Source organism: Theropithecus gelada, chromosome 5 (genome assembly GCF_003255815.1).
Source record: "Theropithecus gelada isolate Dixy chromosome 5, Tgel_1.0, whole genome shotgun sequence".
Classification (NCBI taxonomy): Eukaryota; Metazoa; Chordata; class Mammalia; order Primates; family Cercopithecidae; genus Theropithecus; species Theropithecus gelada.
The window spans coordinates 120,065,539-120,085,742 of NC_037672.1; the positions used below are offsets into that span (position 1 = coordinate 120,065,539).

At 38.3% G+C, this 20,204-nt stretch overlaps 1 protein-coding gene and 1 pseudogene across 3 annotated transcripts in view; both read left to right on the forward strand.

Moving 5' to 3' along the window:
* SPATA5 (spermatogenesis associated 5) overlaps positions 1–20,204 on the forward strand; it is a 361,904-nt gene that overhangs the window by 72,444 nt on the left and 269,256 nt on the right. For all 3 annotated transcript variants that reach the window (XM_025385400.1, XM_025385401.1, XM_025385403.1), the window contains exon 11: positions 19,511–19,720. In XM_025385400.1, coding sequence (XP_025241185.1) covers positions 19,511–19,720 — 210 coding nt within the window. The remainder of the gene's footprint in view (positions 1–19,510; positions 19,721–20,204) is intronic.
* LOC112625172 lies at positions 15,293–17,015 on the forward strand (annotated as a pseudogene).

The following is a 20,204-nucleotide window of genomic DNA, read 5'->3' on the forward strand; positions in this document are numbered from 1 at the left end:
CTTTAAGTATTACTTCCTCTATTCCTTTTAGGTGCTTTTCTTTGGTCTTGTGTGTTTTCTTCATGTGTATGCACTTATAACAATATTTGGCAGCCACTTTTCCGTCATACACAGGGTTTTCTCTTTGTTTGAATCCCCCTCCCTCTGTCTCTGTACAGGGGAGCTGTTTTCTTCTTCCTTCCTTCTTTCTTGCCCATTAAGTTCTCCATGCCTTTATTTATATATATATACACACATACATACATACACACACACACACATACATATATATATACACACACACATATATAGACCTTCTGCAGATTTTAAAGGTTTTCTCCCTGGGAACTTTATTTATTATCTCCAGTACTCTACCCTGCAAACTCTAGCCACTTTGACTTCCCCATACTCCTAGCTCTGTCTTCTCAACTTGGAGTTTTTAGGTTCTGCCTAAGGTTTGCCTTGCTATGACCTACGAACTTTTTCCAGTCAATAAGTTGGGTGCAGTCATAGAGCTTATCTTACTGGTTTCTCTTCTCTCAAGGGTCATTGTCTTTCATTCAGATGTTCAGTGTCCTGAAAGTTGATGCTTTATATATTTTATTTGCTTCTTTTAGTTTAGTTTTTTTTTTTTTTTCCAGACATGTCTTAGTCCATTTAGTATTGCTATAGAGGAATGCCTCAGGCTGGATAATTTATAAAGAAAAGAGGTTTATTTGCCTCATGGTTCTGCAGGCTGTACAAGAAGCATGGAACCAGCATCTTTCTGGTGAGGTCCATAGGAAGCTTTCACTGTGTAGAGGGTGAAGGGGAGCTTGCATGTAGAGATCACATGGCAAGATAAGCAGCAAGAGAGAGATGCCAGGCTCTTTTCAATTACCAGTTCTTATGGGAACTAAGAGTGCAAAGTTACTCACTCCTGGAGAATGGCACCAAGCCATTCATTGAGGGATCTACTCCCACAATCCAGACAGCTCTCACCTAGGCCCTACCTCCAACATTGGGGATCAAATTTCAGTGAGATTTGGCAGGACCAAACAAATCGTATCCAAACCATAGCAAGACAGAAAAGTAAATGTTATCTTTTTTACTCTATGATCAGAAACAAAGGTCCCTATTTGTCCATTTTTGAAAGTCCTATATTTAATGATTTACAGCCATGCCACAGCATAAGACATATTCACATGTCCTATGTTAAAATTGCTGTCTGATTTCATGTACTCTTTAGAGAACTGCTTTGCAGTTTTAAATATGTTTTTAGAAAAAAAAAGTTCCCCATCTCTACTAAAAAATACAAAAAATTAGCCGGGCGAGGTGGTGGGCGCCTGTAGTCCCAGCTACTTGGGAGGCTGAGGCAGGAGAATGGCGTGAACCCAGGAGGCGGAGCTTGCAGTGAGCTGAGATCCGGCCACTGCACTCCAGCCCGGGCGACAGAGCGAGACTCCGACTCAAAAAAAAAAAAAAGAAAAAAAAAGAAAAAAAAAGAAGAATGAAATGTCTTCTGGTTTTGATCCTATAGAAAGAGGAATGCTCTAAAGTAAAATGGAGTATGATGCTAAAATGGGAAAAGTAGGTAGATTGATTAAACTTAATTTGAAAACTAGCAGTAGATGTTTGAGAACTCCATCATAGGCCTGAAATAAATTTAAGGGTAAGTTTAAAGGTTTGGTATAAAGTTTTCTTTAATGTCCTGGGTTGAATGTAGATGGAGAGCATGGGGAGGTGTGAGTTCTGGAGAACTGTTAATTTGTTTGTAATTTTATTACCTATCTGTCTGTGCATCTGTCTTCATTGGGGTTTCCAAGACTACTCTCAGGCTTGATGATTCACTATAAGGACTCACTGGACTCAGAAGCTGTTAGACTCATGGTTATGATTTGTTAACAGTGAAAGCATACAGATAAAAATAAAAGGGAAAAGGTGCATGGGTAACATCCAGAAGAAATCGGGTACAAGCTTCTAGATGTCCTTTTCCAGTGGAGTCACATGGGAACACACTTAATTCTCCCAGCAACTATGTGTGACAACAGGTGTGAAGTCACTACCAAGCAGAGAAGTTCACTTCAGTCTTAGTGTCCAGAATTTTACTGGAGGTTAGTCACACTGGTGTACTGCAGTGCTGGCATGACTGACCTCAACTATCCAGATTCCAGTACTTCCCAGAGCAAAAACAAGCATTCACCATAAATCACACTGTCAGTATAAATTTATCTGGTCAGATTGGTACAGCATGGCCCAAGGTACTGTGATATTGTCCCTGATACTTGTTTTTATATGCTCCAGTACATACATCTCTAGTTTACTAACTCCATATTTTATTTGGATTGAATTGGTTTTTCCTGTAATGTCCTTTGAGGATCCCTTGTAGATTTTCACATTACATGTGGTCATATTTCTAGGTTTTTCTGGGCTGTGACAATTTCTTTTCTTATTTTTGATGGCCTTGATGATTTTAAGGTATACTGGTCAGGTCTTTTGTAGAATGCTTCTCAATTTGAGTTTGATTGATGTTTTCTTACGGTTTGACTGGGATTGCCGGTTTTGGGAGGAAAACCAAACATGAAGTTCCAATTTTCATCACAGTCTGACCAAGGTATAATATATATTTTGAACCTTTAAGTATTTTTGAAGGGCTAGGAGATTTTTTAATTAAATAATTAATCAGATTTTAGGCCAATGTAGTGCTTATATGCCGAATTTGTTCTCTGTGGCTTTTCTTATCTGATAACTTTTAATTAATATGCAACCTTCTTTGCAGTGGTATCAGGATCGCTGTGCACAACTTCATATCTTTCTGGAGACAACAGGGAAAGGAAGCCAGAAGGGAGAACAATAATTGGTCAAGTCGCAGATTAGGGAAGCTAAAATTGGCCTCTTTTACTAGATTAGAATCTGGAGTAAAACTCTCGTCTGGTCCTTCAGCATGACTTTTCTGTTCTCACACGCCTCTCTTCCTTCTACAAGCCAAATTAAAATTTAGTATTAGGGGCTCTAAATGGTACAAACTCATTCATTCTCTTTAATTGCCTAACTCCTACTCATTCTTCATATTGTTGCTTAAATGTCAGATCTTTTAGGAAGCTATCCTTGACTTAGAGGAGGACCCTCAAGACCTGTCATGGGCTCTTGTAGTATTCTGTATAATTTTTTGTCTAGTCCTTAATTTAAGTATTAGTGTATTTTTTAATGTTTTTTTTTTTTTTTTTTCTTCCAGAGTGTAAGCTCCACAATGTAGAGACCATGTCAGTTTTGTTCATTTTTGTATTCTTAGAGCCAGGCCAAGCCTTCAACACAGCCATGCAGTAATATGAATATATATATCTGAGTCAGTGAGTGAATAAATAATTGAGAAAATTAATGGATATTAGATATTAAAACTTTTACCAACTCTAGTTATAGCAGCCTGACTCTTGTTAACCATAAATACACACTTGTAACACGTGGGCCCCACACTTACCCTAAGTTATAAAAATGGCAGTTAGATAATTTCTACCCTGAGACAGTCATTTTTTGCCCAGTGATCTAACCACATAAGCTTGCTTACTTCTGAGACTTGCTTGACCTATCTCATTGAACTCGCTCTGTACCTGAGATACATGTCCAATTTCTGAAGGCAAGTTCTCCTTCCAGAATTTTCTTGTGACATACTTTGGGCCCAATTCCCTAGTTGTTCTGTACCAATAAACTCATACCCCCAGCTATTATATGTAGCACATTCAACATTCAGGGACAAACTTTGATGTAAGTTAAATTTTCTTTTTTCTTTTCTAAATATTACCCATTAAGACTGTGTTTTAAGGATTGTTTTCTAATTCCTTCTTTACTCTTTATCAGAGGTTTGTCCTCCTACCTTTTGCCTTCAAACCAAAACATGAGTAACAGTCCTCTTTCCCCAACATCTTTGTTCTCTGGCCAGCACTGATTATTCTTCCCCATGGGGGAGCTTACTTTCTAGTCTATACTTAAGGACACAGAATCTGAACTGCTTTTAAAGTTTGCTTATATGAGTTTGCTGAGCTTTCTGACCCAGAGATATCTTATCTCTTTGCCTCTCATTTAATAAACATTTGGAGCATCCCTTCAGCCAGTCTTGGCAGAGGAGGCTTTTTATTTCCATGTATACAAAAACTTTATTGTCAGCTAACCATCAGAGGAGATCAGAGAAAATGGTTTGAACTTATGTCCCAACTATTTGTTCAGATCAGGGCTAGGAAATATAATGTAAGGCATGTTATGTATAGACTTTGTATACTTTTACATAGTGGTTTCACTCGCATCCGTGTGAAGAGAGCACCAAACATGCTTTGTATGAGCAACAAGGCTGTTTATCTCACCTGGATGCAGGCGGGCTGAGTCCAAAAAGAGAGTCAGCGAAGGGAGATAGGGTGGGGCCATTTTATAGGATTTGGGTAGGCAAAGGAAAATTACAGTCAAAGGGGGTTGTTCTCTGGCTGGCAGGGGTGGGGGTCACAAGGTGCTCCGTGGGGGAGCTTTTGAGCCAGGATGAGCCAGGAGAAGGAATTTCACAAGGTAATGTCATCAGTTAAGGCAGGAACAGGCCATTTTCACTTCTTTTATGATTCTTCAGTTACCTCAGGCCATCTAGATGTATATGCAGGTCACAGGGGATATGATGGCTTAGCTTGGGCTCAGAGGCCTGACATTCCTGTCTTCTTATATTAATAAGAAAAATAAAATGAAATAGTGGTAAAGTGTTGGGGCAGTGAAAATTTTGGGGGGTAGTATGGAGAGATAATGGGCGATGTTTCTCAGGGCTGCTTCAAGCAGGATTAGGGGCCGCGTGGGAACCTAGACTGGGAGAGATTAAGCTGAAGGAAGATTTTGTGGTAAGGGGTGATATTGTGGGGTTGTTAGAAGAAACATTGTCGTGTAGAATGATTGGTGATGACTTGGATACGGTTTTTTATGAATTGAAAAACTAAACGAAATAAGAGAAGGAGAAAAACAGGTATTAAAGGACTAAGAATTGGGAGGACCTAGGAAATCCAATTAGAGAGTGCCTAAGGAGGTTCAGCATAGCCCCGCCAGCAAAGATTATTTAAGAGTTAAGAGTGGCGGTTTGGGGATAACACTAGGAGATATCAGCTATGATGGCTTGGAGAAACAGTGTAAACCAGCAGAGTAAACAAGAGTAGGGCATTTATGAGTAGTTGAGAATGGTGAATAGGAGTATGACTAGACAGAAGATAGTAGGGATGACTAGTTTTTGGGGCTCAGTCCAAGTAGTAGGGGTGACTTCGTAAAGTCCTGTTGTAAAAGGTAGGGTAAGGATGAACAGACCTAATAGACTGAAGGGATGTATTAGGCTCATAAGGGTTATTTCTGTTCTTCAGAAATGCGAGTGAGTTTAAGGGAAGTAGGGGAGAGTACTTGCGACTTCCAGGAGGAAGAGGAAGGATTAGGCTGGCTGTCCAACAGACACAGCTTTTTCCTGGAACGATGTACCCAGTGGGGAGGATCTTGCAGGCGGACAGCAGTTGGGGTACTATAGATGACTAAGTAGGGTCCGGTCCATCAAGGTTTTAGAATTTGAGGGGTCAGACTCTTAACGAGAACTGATTGTCCAGCTAGGGTGTCTTCATATGGCTGGGAATCTTCCACTGTGAGGGTTACCCCAAGCTCGGCTCCGTAATGGTCCAGGGGGCTTCCGAGGCGATGGGGCAGCATCAGTCTTCAGCCGCTAAGCCAAGAAGATCTGGGAAGGAATCAGTCAGAGAGCCTTGGGCCAGAGTTCCAGGGGCGCTGGAAGTGGCTGCCAGGTGAGTTGAACAGTCCGATTTTCACTGGGGTCCCGCACAGATGGGGCACGGCTTAGGAGGAATCCCGGGCTGTGGGCATTCCTTGGCCCAGTGGCCAGATTTCTGGCACTTGTAGCAAACAACCGGGGGAGGAGGTTCTGGAGGAACCCCTGGCAGCTGCGGTTCAGGTGTGTGGACTTCTTGTGTGCTGGAGATGTGGCTGGGGTTTGTCTCACAGTGGAGGCAAGGAATTGCAACTCAGAAATACATTGCTACTTGGCTGCCTCTACTCTGTTATTGTACAACTTGAAGGCGAGATTAATTAAGTCTCGTTGTGGGGTTTGAGGGCGGGAATTTAATTTTTGGAGCTTGATTTAATGTCGGGAGCAGATTGGGTAATAAAATAAAATGCATATTGAGAATAAGACAGCTTTCTGACCTTTCAGGGTCTAGGGCTGTAAAGCGTCTCAGGGTTGCTGCCAAACGGGCCATGGACTGAGCTGGGTTTTTATATTTGATGAAAAAGAGCCTAAACGCTAACTGATTTGGGAGAGGTCGGATAAAGAAAAAGGAGCATTAACCTTGACTATGCCTTTAGCCCCAGCCACCTTTTTAAGAGGAAATTGCTGGGCAGGTGGGGGAGGGCTAATCACGGAACAAAACTGTAATCTGGACCCGGTGTGAGGAGGGGAGGTGATAAAAGGATTATAGGGTGGTGGAGCAGAGGCTGAGGAAAAATTGGGACCTGGCTCGGCCTGGCGAGGAGCAGCCTGGGGAGGAGGGGAGAGGTCAGATGGGTCCATAAAAAGGAAGATTGGAAAGACTCAGCAACACTTGGGGTTGGGACTGAGGGGACAGGCGGGAGGGAAAGAAGGAAGATTTGGGATGTGTTGCATTAGGAACAGAGACTAGGGAGGGACCGATTTGTAAACGAATGCCTAGACATAAGGCACCTCAGACCGTTTGCCCATTTTACGACAAGAATTATCTAGATCTTGTAGGATGGAAAAATCGAAAGTGCCGTTTTCTGGCTATTTGGAACCACTGTCGAGTTTGTACTGGCGTCAAGTAGTGTTGCAGAAGAAAATAAGACGCTTCGATTTTAGGTCAGGTGTGAGTTAGAGTTTTAAGTTCTTGAGAATACAGGCTAAGGGAGAAGAAGGAGGAATGGAGGGTGGAAGGTTGCCTATAGTCAAGGAGGCAAGTCCAGAGAAAAGAGAGGGTAGAGACATGGAGAGAAGGGGTAGGGGGTGCTTGCCCCCCAGGAAAGTGGAGGAGGGGTGGGAGGTGCTTGCCCCCCAGGAAAGTGGAGAAGGGGTAGGGGGTGCTTGCCTCCCAGGAAAGTGGAGAGAAGAGAGGGTAGAGACATGGAGAGAAGGGGTGGGGGGTGATTGCCCCCCAGGAAAGTGGAGAAAGGGTGGGTGAGCAGCCCTGGGCTGCAATGTGGGTGAGCAGCCAAAGCAGGCATATCCGCAGTTGACTTGCTACCAAGGGAATGTGGGTGAATGACCAAGGCAGGCATCCCCTCAGTGATTAGACACCAATGAAATATGGGTGAATAATCAGGTAGGCGTTCTGCAGTGATTAAGCACCAAGCAAAAACTGTGTTCCCGAGTCCGTGACCGGCGCGGGAGTTTTGGGTCCACGGATAAAATGCATCTCCTTTGTCTCTACCAGAAAAGGAAAGGAACTGAAATGAAGAGAAGGGAGAGATTGAAGTGTGACGCCAAGACTGAAAGGAGAAAGAGGTTAAGGGATAGTGAGAGAGGTTGGAGAAGAGAGTAAAGAGAGGCCACTTACTGGATTTAAAATGGGTGAGAAGTTCCTTGGGCTGGTTACTCTGAGGACCAGAGGTCTTAGGTAGATCTTTCTCATGGAGCAAAGAGCAGGAGAACAGGGGATTGATCTTCCAAGGGAAGTCCCCCAATCCAAGTCACAGAACCAAATTTCACTTGCTTCCATGTGAAGAACCACCAAACAGGCTTTGTGTGAGCAACAAGTCTCACCTGGGTGCAGGCGGGCTGCATCTGAAAAGAATCAGCTAAGGGAGATAGGGGTGGGGCCGTTTTATAGGATTTGGATAGGTAAAGAAAATTACAGTCAAAGGGGGTTGTTCTCTGGCTGGCAGGGGTGGGGATCACAGGGTGTTCAGTGAGGGAGCTTTTGAGCCAGGATGAGCCAGGAGAAGGAATTTCACAAGGTAATGTCATCAGTTAAGGCAGGAACAGGCCATTTTCACTCCTTTTGTGATTCTTCAGTTACTTCAGGCCATCTAGATGTATATGTACAGGTCACAGGGGATATGATGGCTTAGCTTGGGCTCAGAGACCTGACAATTGGTAACCTTTTTCACCTGACCACATCTATGGGTTTAATACTAACTCTCCAACTTTTTTCTTTATTTTTATTTTTATTTTACTTTAAGTTCCACGATACGTGTGCAGAAGGTGCAGGTTCTCAGCAAACTAACACAGGAACAGAAAATCAAACACTGCATGTTCTCACTCATAAGTGGGAGTTGAACAATGAGAACATGTGGACTCAGGGAGGGGAATATCACACACTGGGGCCTGTCGGGGGTTGGGGCGCAAGGGAAGGGAGAGCATTAGGACAAATACCTAACGCATGTGGGGCTTAAAACCTAGATGATGGGTTGGTAGGTGCAGCAAATCTCCAACTTTTTTCTATATTGCCCCTCATAACCTCCTACCAGCTTGTCCCTCTGCCACTTTTTCCCCTTCTGTTGTTTTATTTGTAAGATAATACAAGAGAAACATGTTTCTGCCTATTAATTTATTTCTTTACCAAGCACCAAACATATGTAATACAAAAGGTACTATGTTAGGAAGGTCCTAGTTTTCATGCGCGTCTGTGTGAAGAGACCACCAAATAGGCTTTGTGTGAGCAATAAAGCTTTTTTTGCCTGGGTGCAGGCAGACTGAGTCCAAAAAGAGAGTCAGCAAAGGGTGGTGGATTATCATTAGTTCTTACAGGCTTTGGGATAGGCAGTGGAGTTAGGAATAATGTTTTGTGGGCAGTGGGTGGATCTCACAAAGTACATTCTCAAGGGTGGGGAGAATTACAAAGAACCTTCTTAAGGGTGGGGAGATTACAAAGTACATTGATCAGTTAGGGTGGAGCAGAAGCAAATTACAATGGTGGAATGTCGTCAGTTAAGGCTATTTTCACTTCTTTTGTGAATCTTCAGTTGCTTCAGGCGATCTGGATGTATATGTGCAGGTCACAGGGGATATGATGGCTTAGCTTGGACTCAGAGGCCTGACACTAGTCATACACACATATACAAAAAATTGTTTATTAATTACTCATGCCTCAAATTATCAAGAAAAGTAATCAAAACTCATTTAAACATGTTTACTATTAAAAACGCTTTCTTCTAGTTTTCGGGCATTTGGTTATGTGGCATTCCATATGATTGACTTAAAATTCACTTAAGAAACTTGTTAAACATATGCTTAGCTCCTGTGCTTGGGGGTCAATCAGTAGAATCCCCTCTCTCTTCCCTCTGTTTTTAGTTTCCTTGTTTTTAGTTTCTATATTGTCCATATTCCTTTATCTTTCCCAGTTCTGCTATGCCTTGGTAAGAATTGCAGGAGTTACTAAGCAGTTTTCTTAAATATTCAAAACATTTTCTGGTTTCTGGTTTGAATAGGGAAGTTATTCAAGGAATTTGGTAAATTAGAAAAAGCAAAATATTTTAATGAGGTATGAAGAATTTTGTAGGCGGGTTTTATGCCATTGTCATGATCTGAGTCTTAATTTTTGTTACTTATTTTAAGTTTCCATTTTTTATGAGGTTTTTTTCTTATACTTCATCTGACAAAAGTAGGTAGTTTTTTAAAAGCTCATTTCATAAATGATTAACCATTTTTAAGGTGAATTAAGACATAGATTTTTGTAATCTAAGGGAAGTTACTTGGATAATTTATTATATTTATAAGGTTTGACTTCATGCATAGCCAGATCTGAGGACAATGCATAGTAAACTTATTAAAGTGTGATTGTAATGTAATAATATTTTAGAAATTGAGCCAAGATTTGAATGTAACCATTAAACGAATTATTGAAATCTATACAGTTTTTAAAAAATTACCTTTAAGTTGATAATATTTTTCATGTTTCTTTCAGATACCTATATTTTTTAAACTTGAATAATTCCCATCTTAATGTCTTTACTTGTTAAATATGACATCTATGAACATCTGGCCCTCTTAGCTATTATATGTTTAGTGAGGTTCTCAAGTTATTTACTAAAGAGCAACAAATCCCAACAAATCAAGAGCAATTAGTGGCCCAGTTTTGGTGTATAGTTTCTTATATTCTTTCTAATCTAGTTTTTTAGCTTCCTGTACTCTCACCTGTGAAATTGTTAGATGTTTTCAACCTAAGCTTGCTTATGAAAAATGGAAATAAAACAGAAAGAGGGGAAAGGCTGAGAGAAAAGACAAGCAAAGACCTCTTTGAATATTCAGCCCCTCCCACTCGCCCTGTGCATAGCACTTCTTCACGTTTTTACTTGTCTCCACAGTCTGTCTGCTTTTCATTGCTTTTCAGAGGCCTTGAGAGATTTTTGTATTTTGTCTGACGTTTTTCTTTTTAATCAACAGGAGAGAGCCTATAGTTGCCTTATGGCACCATAATGAAACTGGAACTTTGACTTCTTTTTAAAAAAAAAAAAAATTTCATTGAATTTGTCTTTAAAGCATGGGAATTTTTTTTTTTTTTTTTTTTTTTTTTGCTTTTCACTATATAAAGCTAATGGCTTTTACTTATTTTCATTTAGATCTAAGAACACATTTTAACATTTACTGCTTCCTAATCTTGGTTTATCTCTATTAAAGAAGCATTTGGAAATGTATAATTCTTCTTGACCTTGGAGATTGGTTTTCTCAACTTTTTTTTTTCCTGCAATATGTAGTATCTTTAATAATTTGGTACATTTATGATTTCTAAACAAAATATGTGTCTTTTGAACATTGTTGAAAAGTTAGTGTATGACCCCACAGAGAATTTGGAACAGGTGCCAGCCCAATTGCCACTGCCTGACTTCTTGTCTTTACATTGGGAGTTGTTAGCACGAAAAAACAAAATGTAAAGTGCTCTTTTTCATGGCATTTTCTCTAAAATAATACTTTGAAAAGAATTTTTGTCCCTGGTGATATAAAACTTGGCACCGAGCAAGCAAGAGGATCTTGACTCATAGATGTATAAAAACATTGTCAGTCCCCCTGGAGCTACGGAATTCCTCTCTCATAGTAATACTTCTGATGTCTGTAGCTCAGTTCATTAATTTTTGTTTTGCTCCCTTGGAATTTGTCCATAAAAGTATTCTTTTTCTATTTATTTTTAACCTGATTATCAACTTCCTTGGCTTCTATGGGTGTACAGTTTGAATTTTTGTTGTAGTTGTTGTTTTATTTTGTTTTGGGGTATTTGGCTAGGAAGAACTAACTATAGGATGTTTGTCAGGGACATGTTCATTGGGAAATTTAATCTCACTGCTCTGTGCTTGTTTGACAGCTGTTCTTGTATTTCTAACTTTAATTCAAAAAGGTATAAAGCCATATGTGAGCAGCTGTTCACTGTTTTCATTAGGGCAAAATAAGATCGGATGCAAATATTATCAGGAATGATTTAGGTTAGATTGTAAAAGTAATTTAGACTAGATTGTAGGAATAATTTTACGGTAGTTATGATATATTGTAAGTTCTTAAAAAGAAGGTTCTTGAATTAAAAAACAATTTTAAGCGTAAAGTAGTATTTGTTGAAAGATGAGCGGTGTTGAAAGATGATATACTGTCTGAACGTAGGATAGTGAAGCAGCTACCTTTAGAATTCCTCTTCTAGTTCTAGGATTTTATGATTTCATGGTGGTGTTTATCCTTCTCTACAGACTAACTTTTCCCATGACTTCTTGTCCTTTAGAACTCTTCTGTGTAATAATAAGATTTTTTTTTGAGATGGAGTCTCGCTGTGTCACCCAGGCTGGAGTGTAGTGGCATGCTCTCGGCTCACTGCAACCTCTGCCTCCGAGGTTCAAGCGATTCTCCTGCCTCAGCCTCTTGAATAGCTGGGATTACTGGCATGCACCACCATGCCTGGTAATTTTTTTTTTTTTTTTTGTATATTTAGTAGAGACAGGGTTTTGCCATGTTGGTCAGGCTTTTTAAGCTGATTCATATTTATTTGTGAATTATTATCATAGCCATAGAAAGAGTAATCATTTATTTGGCTTTCAAGTACTAAAATCAAAATGCAAAATTGGCTTGCCTTTAGTTTAAAAAGAAAATAAAGTGAAGATAATTAAATGTTGCTTATGAAATTAAAAATGTAATGACTTATCTTTTTCAGTAGTCCTTCAGAATATAAACTACTTATAATCATCTCTCAGACATTTAAATAAAGTATCTAGTATTCATTAAATATTTACCACATGCCAGGTAAAGTACAATTAATTTAACATATACTCTCCTGTTTAATTCTCACAATGATCCTAAGACCTTAGGGTTTATTATCCCCATATTATAGAAGAGGAAAAAGTTTAGAGAGTTGAAGTAAATTACCCAAAGTCACATAGTAAGTAGTGAGTCTGAGATTTGAACCCAAGACCATTTTTTTTTACCAAGTTCTAAATTTTAGAAGATATTTACTATATCAAAAAAGTATGAAGTTAAAAGGAATCAGAATGTAAACCTGTGAATATGTTAGGATCTCAGTTAAACCATACACACACATGCACACACGTGTGTTTGCATTTGGAAAGGCTAGAAGGTCCTACACCAAAATATTAACAGTGGTTACTTTTAGGTTACAGGTAATTCTTACAGTAACCTCCTTTATAATTTCTTATAGGCTATACTTATATCTGCTATTCTCATAATCAACAAGGTGGGAATTGCTGCTATTTTTATATTAAAAACTTGACATCTTACATGTATGCAATTTTCAAATCTATCTTCGCTATCTTATTTGAGAATTGTAAAGCTGTTTTTCAGTACTTTTTGTATTAATTTGTGTAAAGACAGATATTTTATATATTTAGACAGGGACTATCTCTTTTAGGATACTTTTCTTATTTCTCCTTCTAGATTACAGATTTTTTGGACATTATCGCAGACATCTTTGTGCCCCTACAGTCTCTAGACAAATCCTGCACATAGAAGACATTTCTTAAAATTGATTGAGTTTATTTCAGTTGTAAATTTTAACCACAGTATAATAGGTGGAAAGAATAAACGAATTATAGTTGTAATAATAAAGGAAACTTAGGCTGAACCAGGCAGGTGGAGGAAACTTAGTTTAAGAAAATTTCCTAGATTTGTGAATCAGTGATTTCTCTAACTTTGTCACCTGGTTCTACTAGATGAATGGGTGGTTCCCTGAGAACGTTGGGGACCCATCAAAGCTTTTTTTGTTTTGTTTTGTTTTTGACTGAACCTCTTAACTCCCCATCTGCATCACGCTTTTCTTTTTTTCTTGACCACAGCTTCTAGGATCTTAGTCTGCTTTCTTGTCCTCATGCTTTTATATACACATACACACACACACACACACACACACACACACAGACACACACACGTGTATGTATGTCAAATGATAAAAGTAATGATATGATACAGTTTCACTGTAGAAAATTTTCATAATACCAAAAATTATTAAGGATAATATAGCAATCGCTTGTATTCCTACCACTTTAAAAGTAACAATTTTTGAAAATGCGTATGTGTGTATGTGGTGGTGGTTTTTTTTTTTTTTTTTTTTGAGACGGACTTTCATTCTTGGCGTTCAGTCTGGAGTTCAATGGCAGGATCTCAGCTCACTGCAACCTCCGCCTCGCTGGTTCAAGTGATTTTCCTGCCTCAATCTCCTGAGTAGCTGAGTTTCCAGGTGCCCGCCTCTGTGCCTGGCTAATTTTTGTATTTTTAGTAGAGACTGGTTTTCACCACGTTGGCCAGGCTGGTCTTGAACTTCTGACCTGTGTGTATGTGTTTTAATTGGGATTATAATGTATTAAAATCTTTATATTCTGCTTTTTTATTACATAAATTTTCAGAAAATATAAAATATCTTCTAAAATTTATTTAATGTCTATATGATTGTCCATTCTTTAGGTATTCTATAATTCATTTAATAGTTGTTTGATTTTTGGCATTGAGGTTGTTTTTAGGTTATTTTCTATCATATAGAGTGTTGTGCCATGAATCTTTGAAGAAGAAATCTTTTTGTATTTCCTGAACTGTTTTGCGAGGATGTCTAGGAAGTAATATTACTAGGTAAAAGTGTATGAACTTCTAAAATATGTTGCCAAGTACATTTAATAAACATTATGATTTTTTTTCTTCTACCAGTGAGTGACAGTGTTCTTTCATTGTATATTACCGGCCTTGAGAAGTCCATATTTTACTCTTTGCTAATATTATAAGCTGAAAACAGCTTTTCACTATTTTAATTTGGATGTTTTGGCTTTGATTAGTGGAGAGTTGAGCTTTTTACCCCCACAGTTTGATTTTGCATTTCTTTTTTGTATCATCCATTTCCTCTTATATTCCATACTTGTAACAGTACCTTTCCTAAGCTATTTAAGCTTTTTAAAAAAAAAAAAAATTTAATGATTTTTGAAATGGACTCTTTTCTCTTTGAGCTGTTTATTTACTTATTTATTTTTTTTACCTTCTTTTCCCTTTTTAAGGTTTTTATTCTTACCTATTAGGAAGATAGCAAGGTATATCTAATTACATGACATGCAGTCTTCACCAAGAAGCCAGAATCTTAAATTTATAGCTCACTGTTGCCATCTGAGATATAAGTAGAACTACAGTTTCTCTGGTTTACTTTCCATTAAGTCAACTTCCTTGCTCTTCTTAAACTCCACTACTCCTTCTTTAATTTTAGCCCTTCTACGAACACATGGATCTTCATAGACTATAAGAATCACTTGATTGATGTGTTTCATTTACATTTTAGAGAACTTCCATAAAAAGTGAAAGCTCTCTCAGTGTGTCTCAGAGAGATTATCCCACAAAGAAATGTTCCTCTTTGAGCATTTTCTTATATTTCTTCCTGTCTTCAAAATAAATCAGATCATTTAATTTATTTTAATCTTTTCTATTAAGTGCCAGTAGCACAAAGTCTCAATATAGTCAGCAGCCCTAAACAGCCCAGGAGAGGGAACCTCTATAATAATTAAATGCCTATAGAATATATATTTATTATGGTTGGAGATTCCTAAATTGAGAGAGGGAACTTCCTCCACTAGTTAGTAATGAAATGCAGAAGTGAAACTGAGTATCGTATACCTATAATACTTAGCTCTAACTCTTTCTTCACCATTGTCATTAGGAGAGTTGGCATGCAGAAACATCTTGAGAGTTGCATATTTTAATACATTATTTACCTTTTCCACACAGACTTTGATAGTCATATAAATTCAGCCTCGCTCAGAGTTGTCCAATCTTTTGGCTTCTTTTGTCCACACTGGAAGAATTATCGTCTTGGGCTACACATAAAATATACTAACACAGGCTCCGAGCAAGATGGCAGCCTCCGAGCCGGTTAGGCTAGGGCTTCAATACCCACCAGCAGATACCCTGCACTGTACGGCCTTCCTGACTTTTGGTTGACTTGAACAGATGCCGAGTCATCACAGATCTCATTAGTCTCATCTGCCAGCGCTTCGGCGTCGGTTCTGGGGCCCTCCGAGGCCTCTAACTGGAGCGGGGGCTCGTGCCCCCAACTGAGAGCGCACGCCTGGTGAGAGACAATGACTGCCTTAGAGTTAAATTAGAAGACAGAGGAGTTGCTGAGAATTCTGTAGTCATCAGTAATGGTGACAGTATTCATTTATCACTTAGAAAAGCAAAAAAGCGGACATTTAAGTTAGAGGAGAATGAAGAAACTGAACCAGATTACAAATATTCAAAGAAGCATTGGAAGAGGCAAGAGAACAATAACAATAATGAGAAGGTCTTGAATCTAGAACGAAAAGCTGTCACAGATCAGACTATAAGCCAAAAAGAAAAGAGAGAAAAAATAAAGCAACCTGTGGCACAGCGAATGATGATAACAAAGAGACCAAAAGAAAATCACCAAAAAAAAGGAGAAATGTGAATATGAAAAAAAGGCCAGGAATCTCAACTTTCCTAAAGTACAGGCAGTAAAAGACTGGGCCAATTAGAGATGTAGTTCTCCAAAAGGTTCTGCTAGAAACAGCCTTGTTAAAACCAAAAGGAAAGGTGATATAAGCGTTTGCTCAAATGGGAGTCCCAGTTCCTCCTCGGAGTCTGAGTCTTGTCATGAATCAATCAGTGATGGTCCCAGCAAAGTCAGTTTGGAGGCCAGAAATTCCTCAGAGAAATTACCAACTGAGTTATCAAAGGAAAGACCTCTACCAAAAGTACAACTGCAGAGAAACTGGCTACAAAACCTGGCTTAAGCCTTACGCCCAGCAAGGGCAAGACCTCTGGAACATCATCTTCTAGTTCAGATTCTGGTTCAGAGTCAGATGACCAATGCTTGATGTCATCGAGCACCCCGGAGTGTGCTGTGGGTTTCTAAAAGACAGTAGGCCTTTTTGCAGGAAGAGGTTGTCCAGGCCCTGGGCTGTCATTACAGACTGCAGGTGCTGCTGGATGAAAGCCTTCTGGCTTAAATGGTGGCAGACAGGCTCTTGGTCCTTCTCCCAATGTGTCTGTCCCCAGTTTAGGAAGAGGCTGGGGTAGAGGAGAGGACCTTTTTTCTTGGAAGGCAGCTAGGGGATGGGGCATGTGGGGGAGAGGTCGAGGATGAGGGCATCCTGTTTCCTGTGTTGTAAATAGAAGCACTGGCAACCAGAGACAACAGCAATTAAATGAAGTGGTAACAAATTCATCTACTGTTTTCCAGAATCTGGTAGAGACACACCAGAAGGACTGTAATCTGTTACTGCTGTTAGCAGCTGCCCCTCAAATTGGAGAAAAGGTTGCATTTAATCTTTGAAAGTAACATCCAGTTACACTCTCATGATGTCTCTGATTACAAGGAAAAATATTAAGCCGCAATCCAGAGATACAGCAAGTAAATAGAGAAATTCTTTCATCCTTACCTACCTTGAGAGAACCTGGGAAATTTGATTTGGTTTATCACAATGAAAATGGAACCGTGGTAGTGGAGTACGCTCTGATGCAGGAGAGCAAGATCACTGTATTTTGGGGAGAGCTGATTGATCCAAGACTGATTATTGAATCTCTGAGTAATACATCAAGTACAGAACCTGTCTGAATATGACCTCTCCACCATATAGTTTATGAATGTCTTGTTTGTGAAAGTGACTATAACTTGGACTTTTTTTTTAAGAGGATTTGAAAGTTGTATGAATTTTTTTGTTATCTTCATTTTACTGCATAGGAAACAATCTACCTCATCATTTAAAATGACATGGGTGTCGGTTTTGTAGACCTTTGTTTTTTTTTGTGTTTTTGTTTTTGGTCAGGTTCAATTTCAGTTAACAAAACGTAAAACATGACATTCCCTGCAGACATTGTTGTATACCAATGCGTATGGTTTCTTCTCTTTTTTAAAAGTTTTTGACCATCAAGCAGCAGTTGTCAGTAGGAGTTTATAATACCAAGAATGTGCTGCATATCTTGTCTCAATAAGTTTTAAGTAACATTTAAAAATATTAAAGCATATTACTTGACCTAATTTTTTAGCATTTGAGTTGTTCCATTAAATGGAGCATCTCGTAAATTTCAAGTATTTTATACTTGCAATTGTTAAGAGTTAAAAGGTAGTTGGATTTGTCCCAGACAATGAGTTAAGGAATCCTTCACGTTTTTCCCAGCTGAGCTTCAGGCCAGGAAATGTGTCATCTTGCCAAGCACCTGGCTGAGTGTGCTGGAGTGAGGATTTGAACAGAAACTTCCTTTTCTGTTATTATTCGCCACGAAGCTAAAATGGCCAAATATATACTGTGAAAATTGGTTTCTTTTAACAAAGGATCAGATCCCTCCTTCAGTTGTACATATTTTTAAATAAAATCATATTAAACTAAAAAATATATATATACTAGCATGAACGATAGGTGATGAGCTAAAAAATTGCAAAAAAATCTCATAATATTTTAACAAACTTTACCAATTTGTGTTGGGCTGCAGGTTGGACAAGCTTGGTCTAGTTTAAGTTTTATGGATTACTTGTGCAATAGAATTGAGTTGATGTCTACAGTATTTTGAAGAGTGTGGAAGTGGTTTTTTAAATTTGTACTGTATGTTATAAAGCAGTATGAGTAACATACTTTATGTGTGAGAATTTACATGCCTAAGAAATACTTTTGTTAAGAAGGGTTTATATTTATGGTGGAGTATTTGTTACAACATGGGGTCTATACATACTTGTAAAGAAATTAAGGATAGGGAATGCATCACTCAGGCCCCAGACAACCTTTCCATTCATATGGATTGATTAGTCATCACATAGTCCATATTTTTCTACTGTATTTTAGTCCCAGTTGACACCTTATGTATCATATTCCTTAGTTCCCAAACATGTTCCCTTCTTTCTTTTCATGCAACTTTTAATTACTCATTTGTCCGAGTCTGAATCCTGAATATTACCCTTGATTCCATTTTGTTTCACCACCCCTTTCCAAATGTAGCTTTAAGTTTTTCCTGTTTCTTTTTCTACTCCCAGAACCCACAACTATAGCTCTGAAGTATGTTTCCAGTGAGTTTTCAGTATCTGCATGTGTTTGCTCTAGCTCAAGGTGTGTTTTTTTTTTTCTGATATTTATGTCATTAATTGATCTCTCTGATGAATCTTGTCAGAGAAGTCTTCCAGAAGGACATCTCAGACCATGTTTCTCTCTAGATTAAAAAACCTTCAAAGACTTCCAAGTATGTACAAAGAGTTCTCTTGAATTCCTTCATCTGGTCTTCAGGGTCCTATGCTATGACTTCAACTTTTCTTTATTACCCTCCCTCAAATATTTTTTCTCTTATCCTTTTTATACTTCTTTCCTTGTGAGCCTTCTGTCATTTTTTGGCCTGTACCTATCCATTTCCCTGTTCTTGCATTTCCAAATATCATCTATCCTTCAAGAGTTGGCTTTTAGGTTTGTCTTCCAGCTGGAAGTAATCTTTTCTTCTTGGGAACTCCCAAAGGCCTTTTCTGCCTGTTATTGTACTTAGTATCCTTTCTGTTGAACTATGGTTGTTCATGGTTACTGGTATTTCTTGTGTACGTTTTCTGGTACACGTATATTCTTAAGACATATGCAGTTCTAGGGGTATTTCTTAGTGGAGAAAAATAAAACCTTGGAGATATTTTATATGCCAAAGATAAAAAGGATTGTGTGTTCTATAAAGATCTACAAAAATATGCTTGGAAGTAGTTTTGCTAAAAAAAGAGGTATAAGAAATTAGATACGTAGATGAGACCTTGGATGACTGACTCAAATCACTTTCAGACAGATGAAAACTAACTTCTAAATCTTTCTAGAAGGTTAGATTTAATGATATGTTCAATCATTTAAACAGTTATTTATATGAGACTTACAAGCAGAATTTTTTTTTTTTAGTATTTTTACAATATGCAGTTCACATTTTATGTACTCCTAATTTACTTCTTGATACTCCTTAGAATTTTTTAAAGGATTTTCCTGATTCTTAAATGGTTCTATTCTTTTTTGCACTTCTTCTGTTAATGATATGTTTTATTTTTTTAGTTCTCTGTTTGTCCTGGCAAAACTTACATTTGGAAAATGTTCTATTTTTCAGGTATCCTGGTCAGATATAGGAGGACTGGAAAACATCAAACTGAAGTTGAAACAGGCTGTGGAATGGCCCTTAAAACATCCAGAGTCTTTCATTCGAATGGGTATTCAGCCACCTAAAGGAATTCTTCTGTATGGGCCACCTGGGTGCTCTAAAACAATGATAGCAAAGGCTTTGGCCAATGAGAGTGGACTGAATTTTCTAGCTATAAAGGTAGGATGTTAAATTTTTTAATGGCTACTCTCTCTCTTGGCCTCCGCTGATGCCCATCCTCTGACTCCTACCTTTAGGAGAACGAATAAAGGCATCTTAACGAGCAGTGATTCTTCTTTTTTTTTTTTTGATATTGGTGGCGATATAATATAGGGAGATGAGTGATAAGAAATAAATTTGTGCGTGTAATCAGCAAATTATGGTAGACATTGAGAAGACTGCTTTATTTAGTTTCTTGATTCTGATATTTCTTATATCCATGTGTAACAGAAACTAATCTTTTTTTTGTTTCTACATTTTTAATTATAGACTTTTGCTTAACCAGGATTTAAAGATAAACGTGATAACGAATTCAATATTTATATACCTAGAATTTTCAAATGAACAAGGCACTTGTTATGGTATACTAAATTCTTTAAAAATACTTTTCCAGTCAGAAAGTATATGTTCATTGTTTTTATTCTGAACCACACACACACATTTT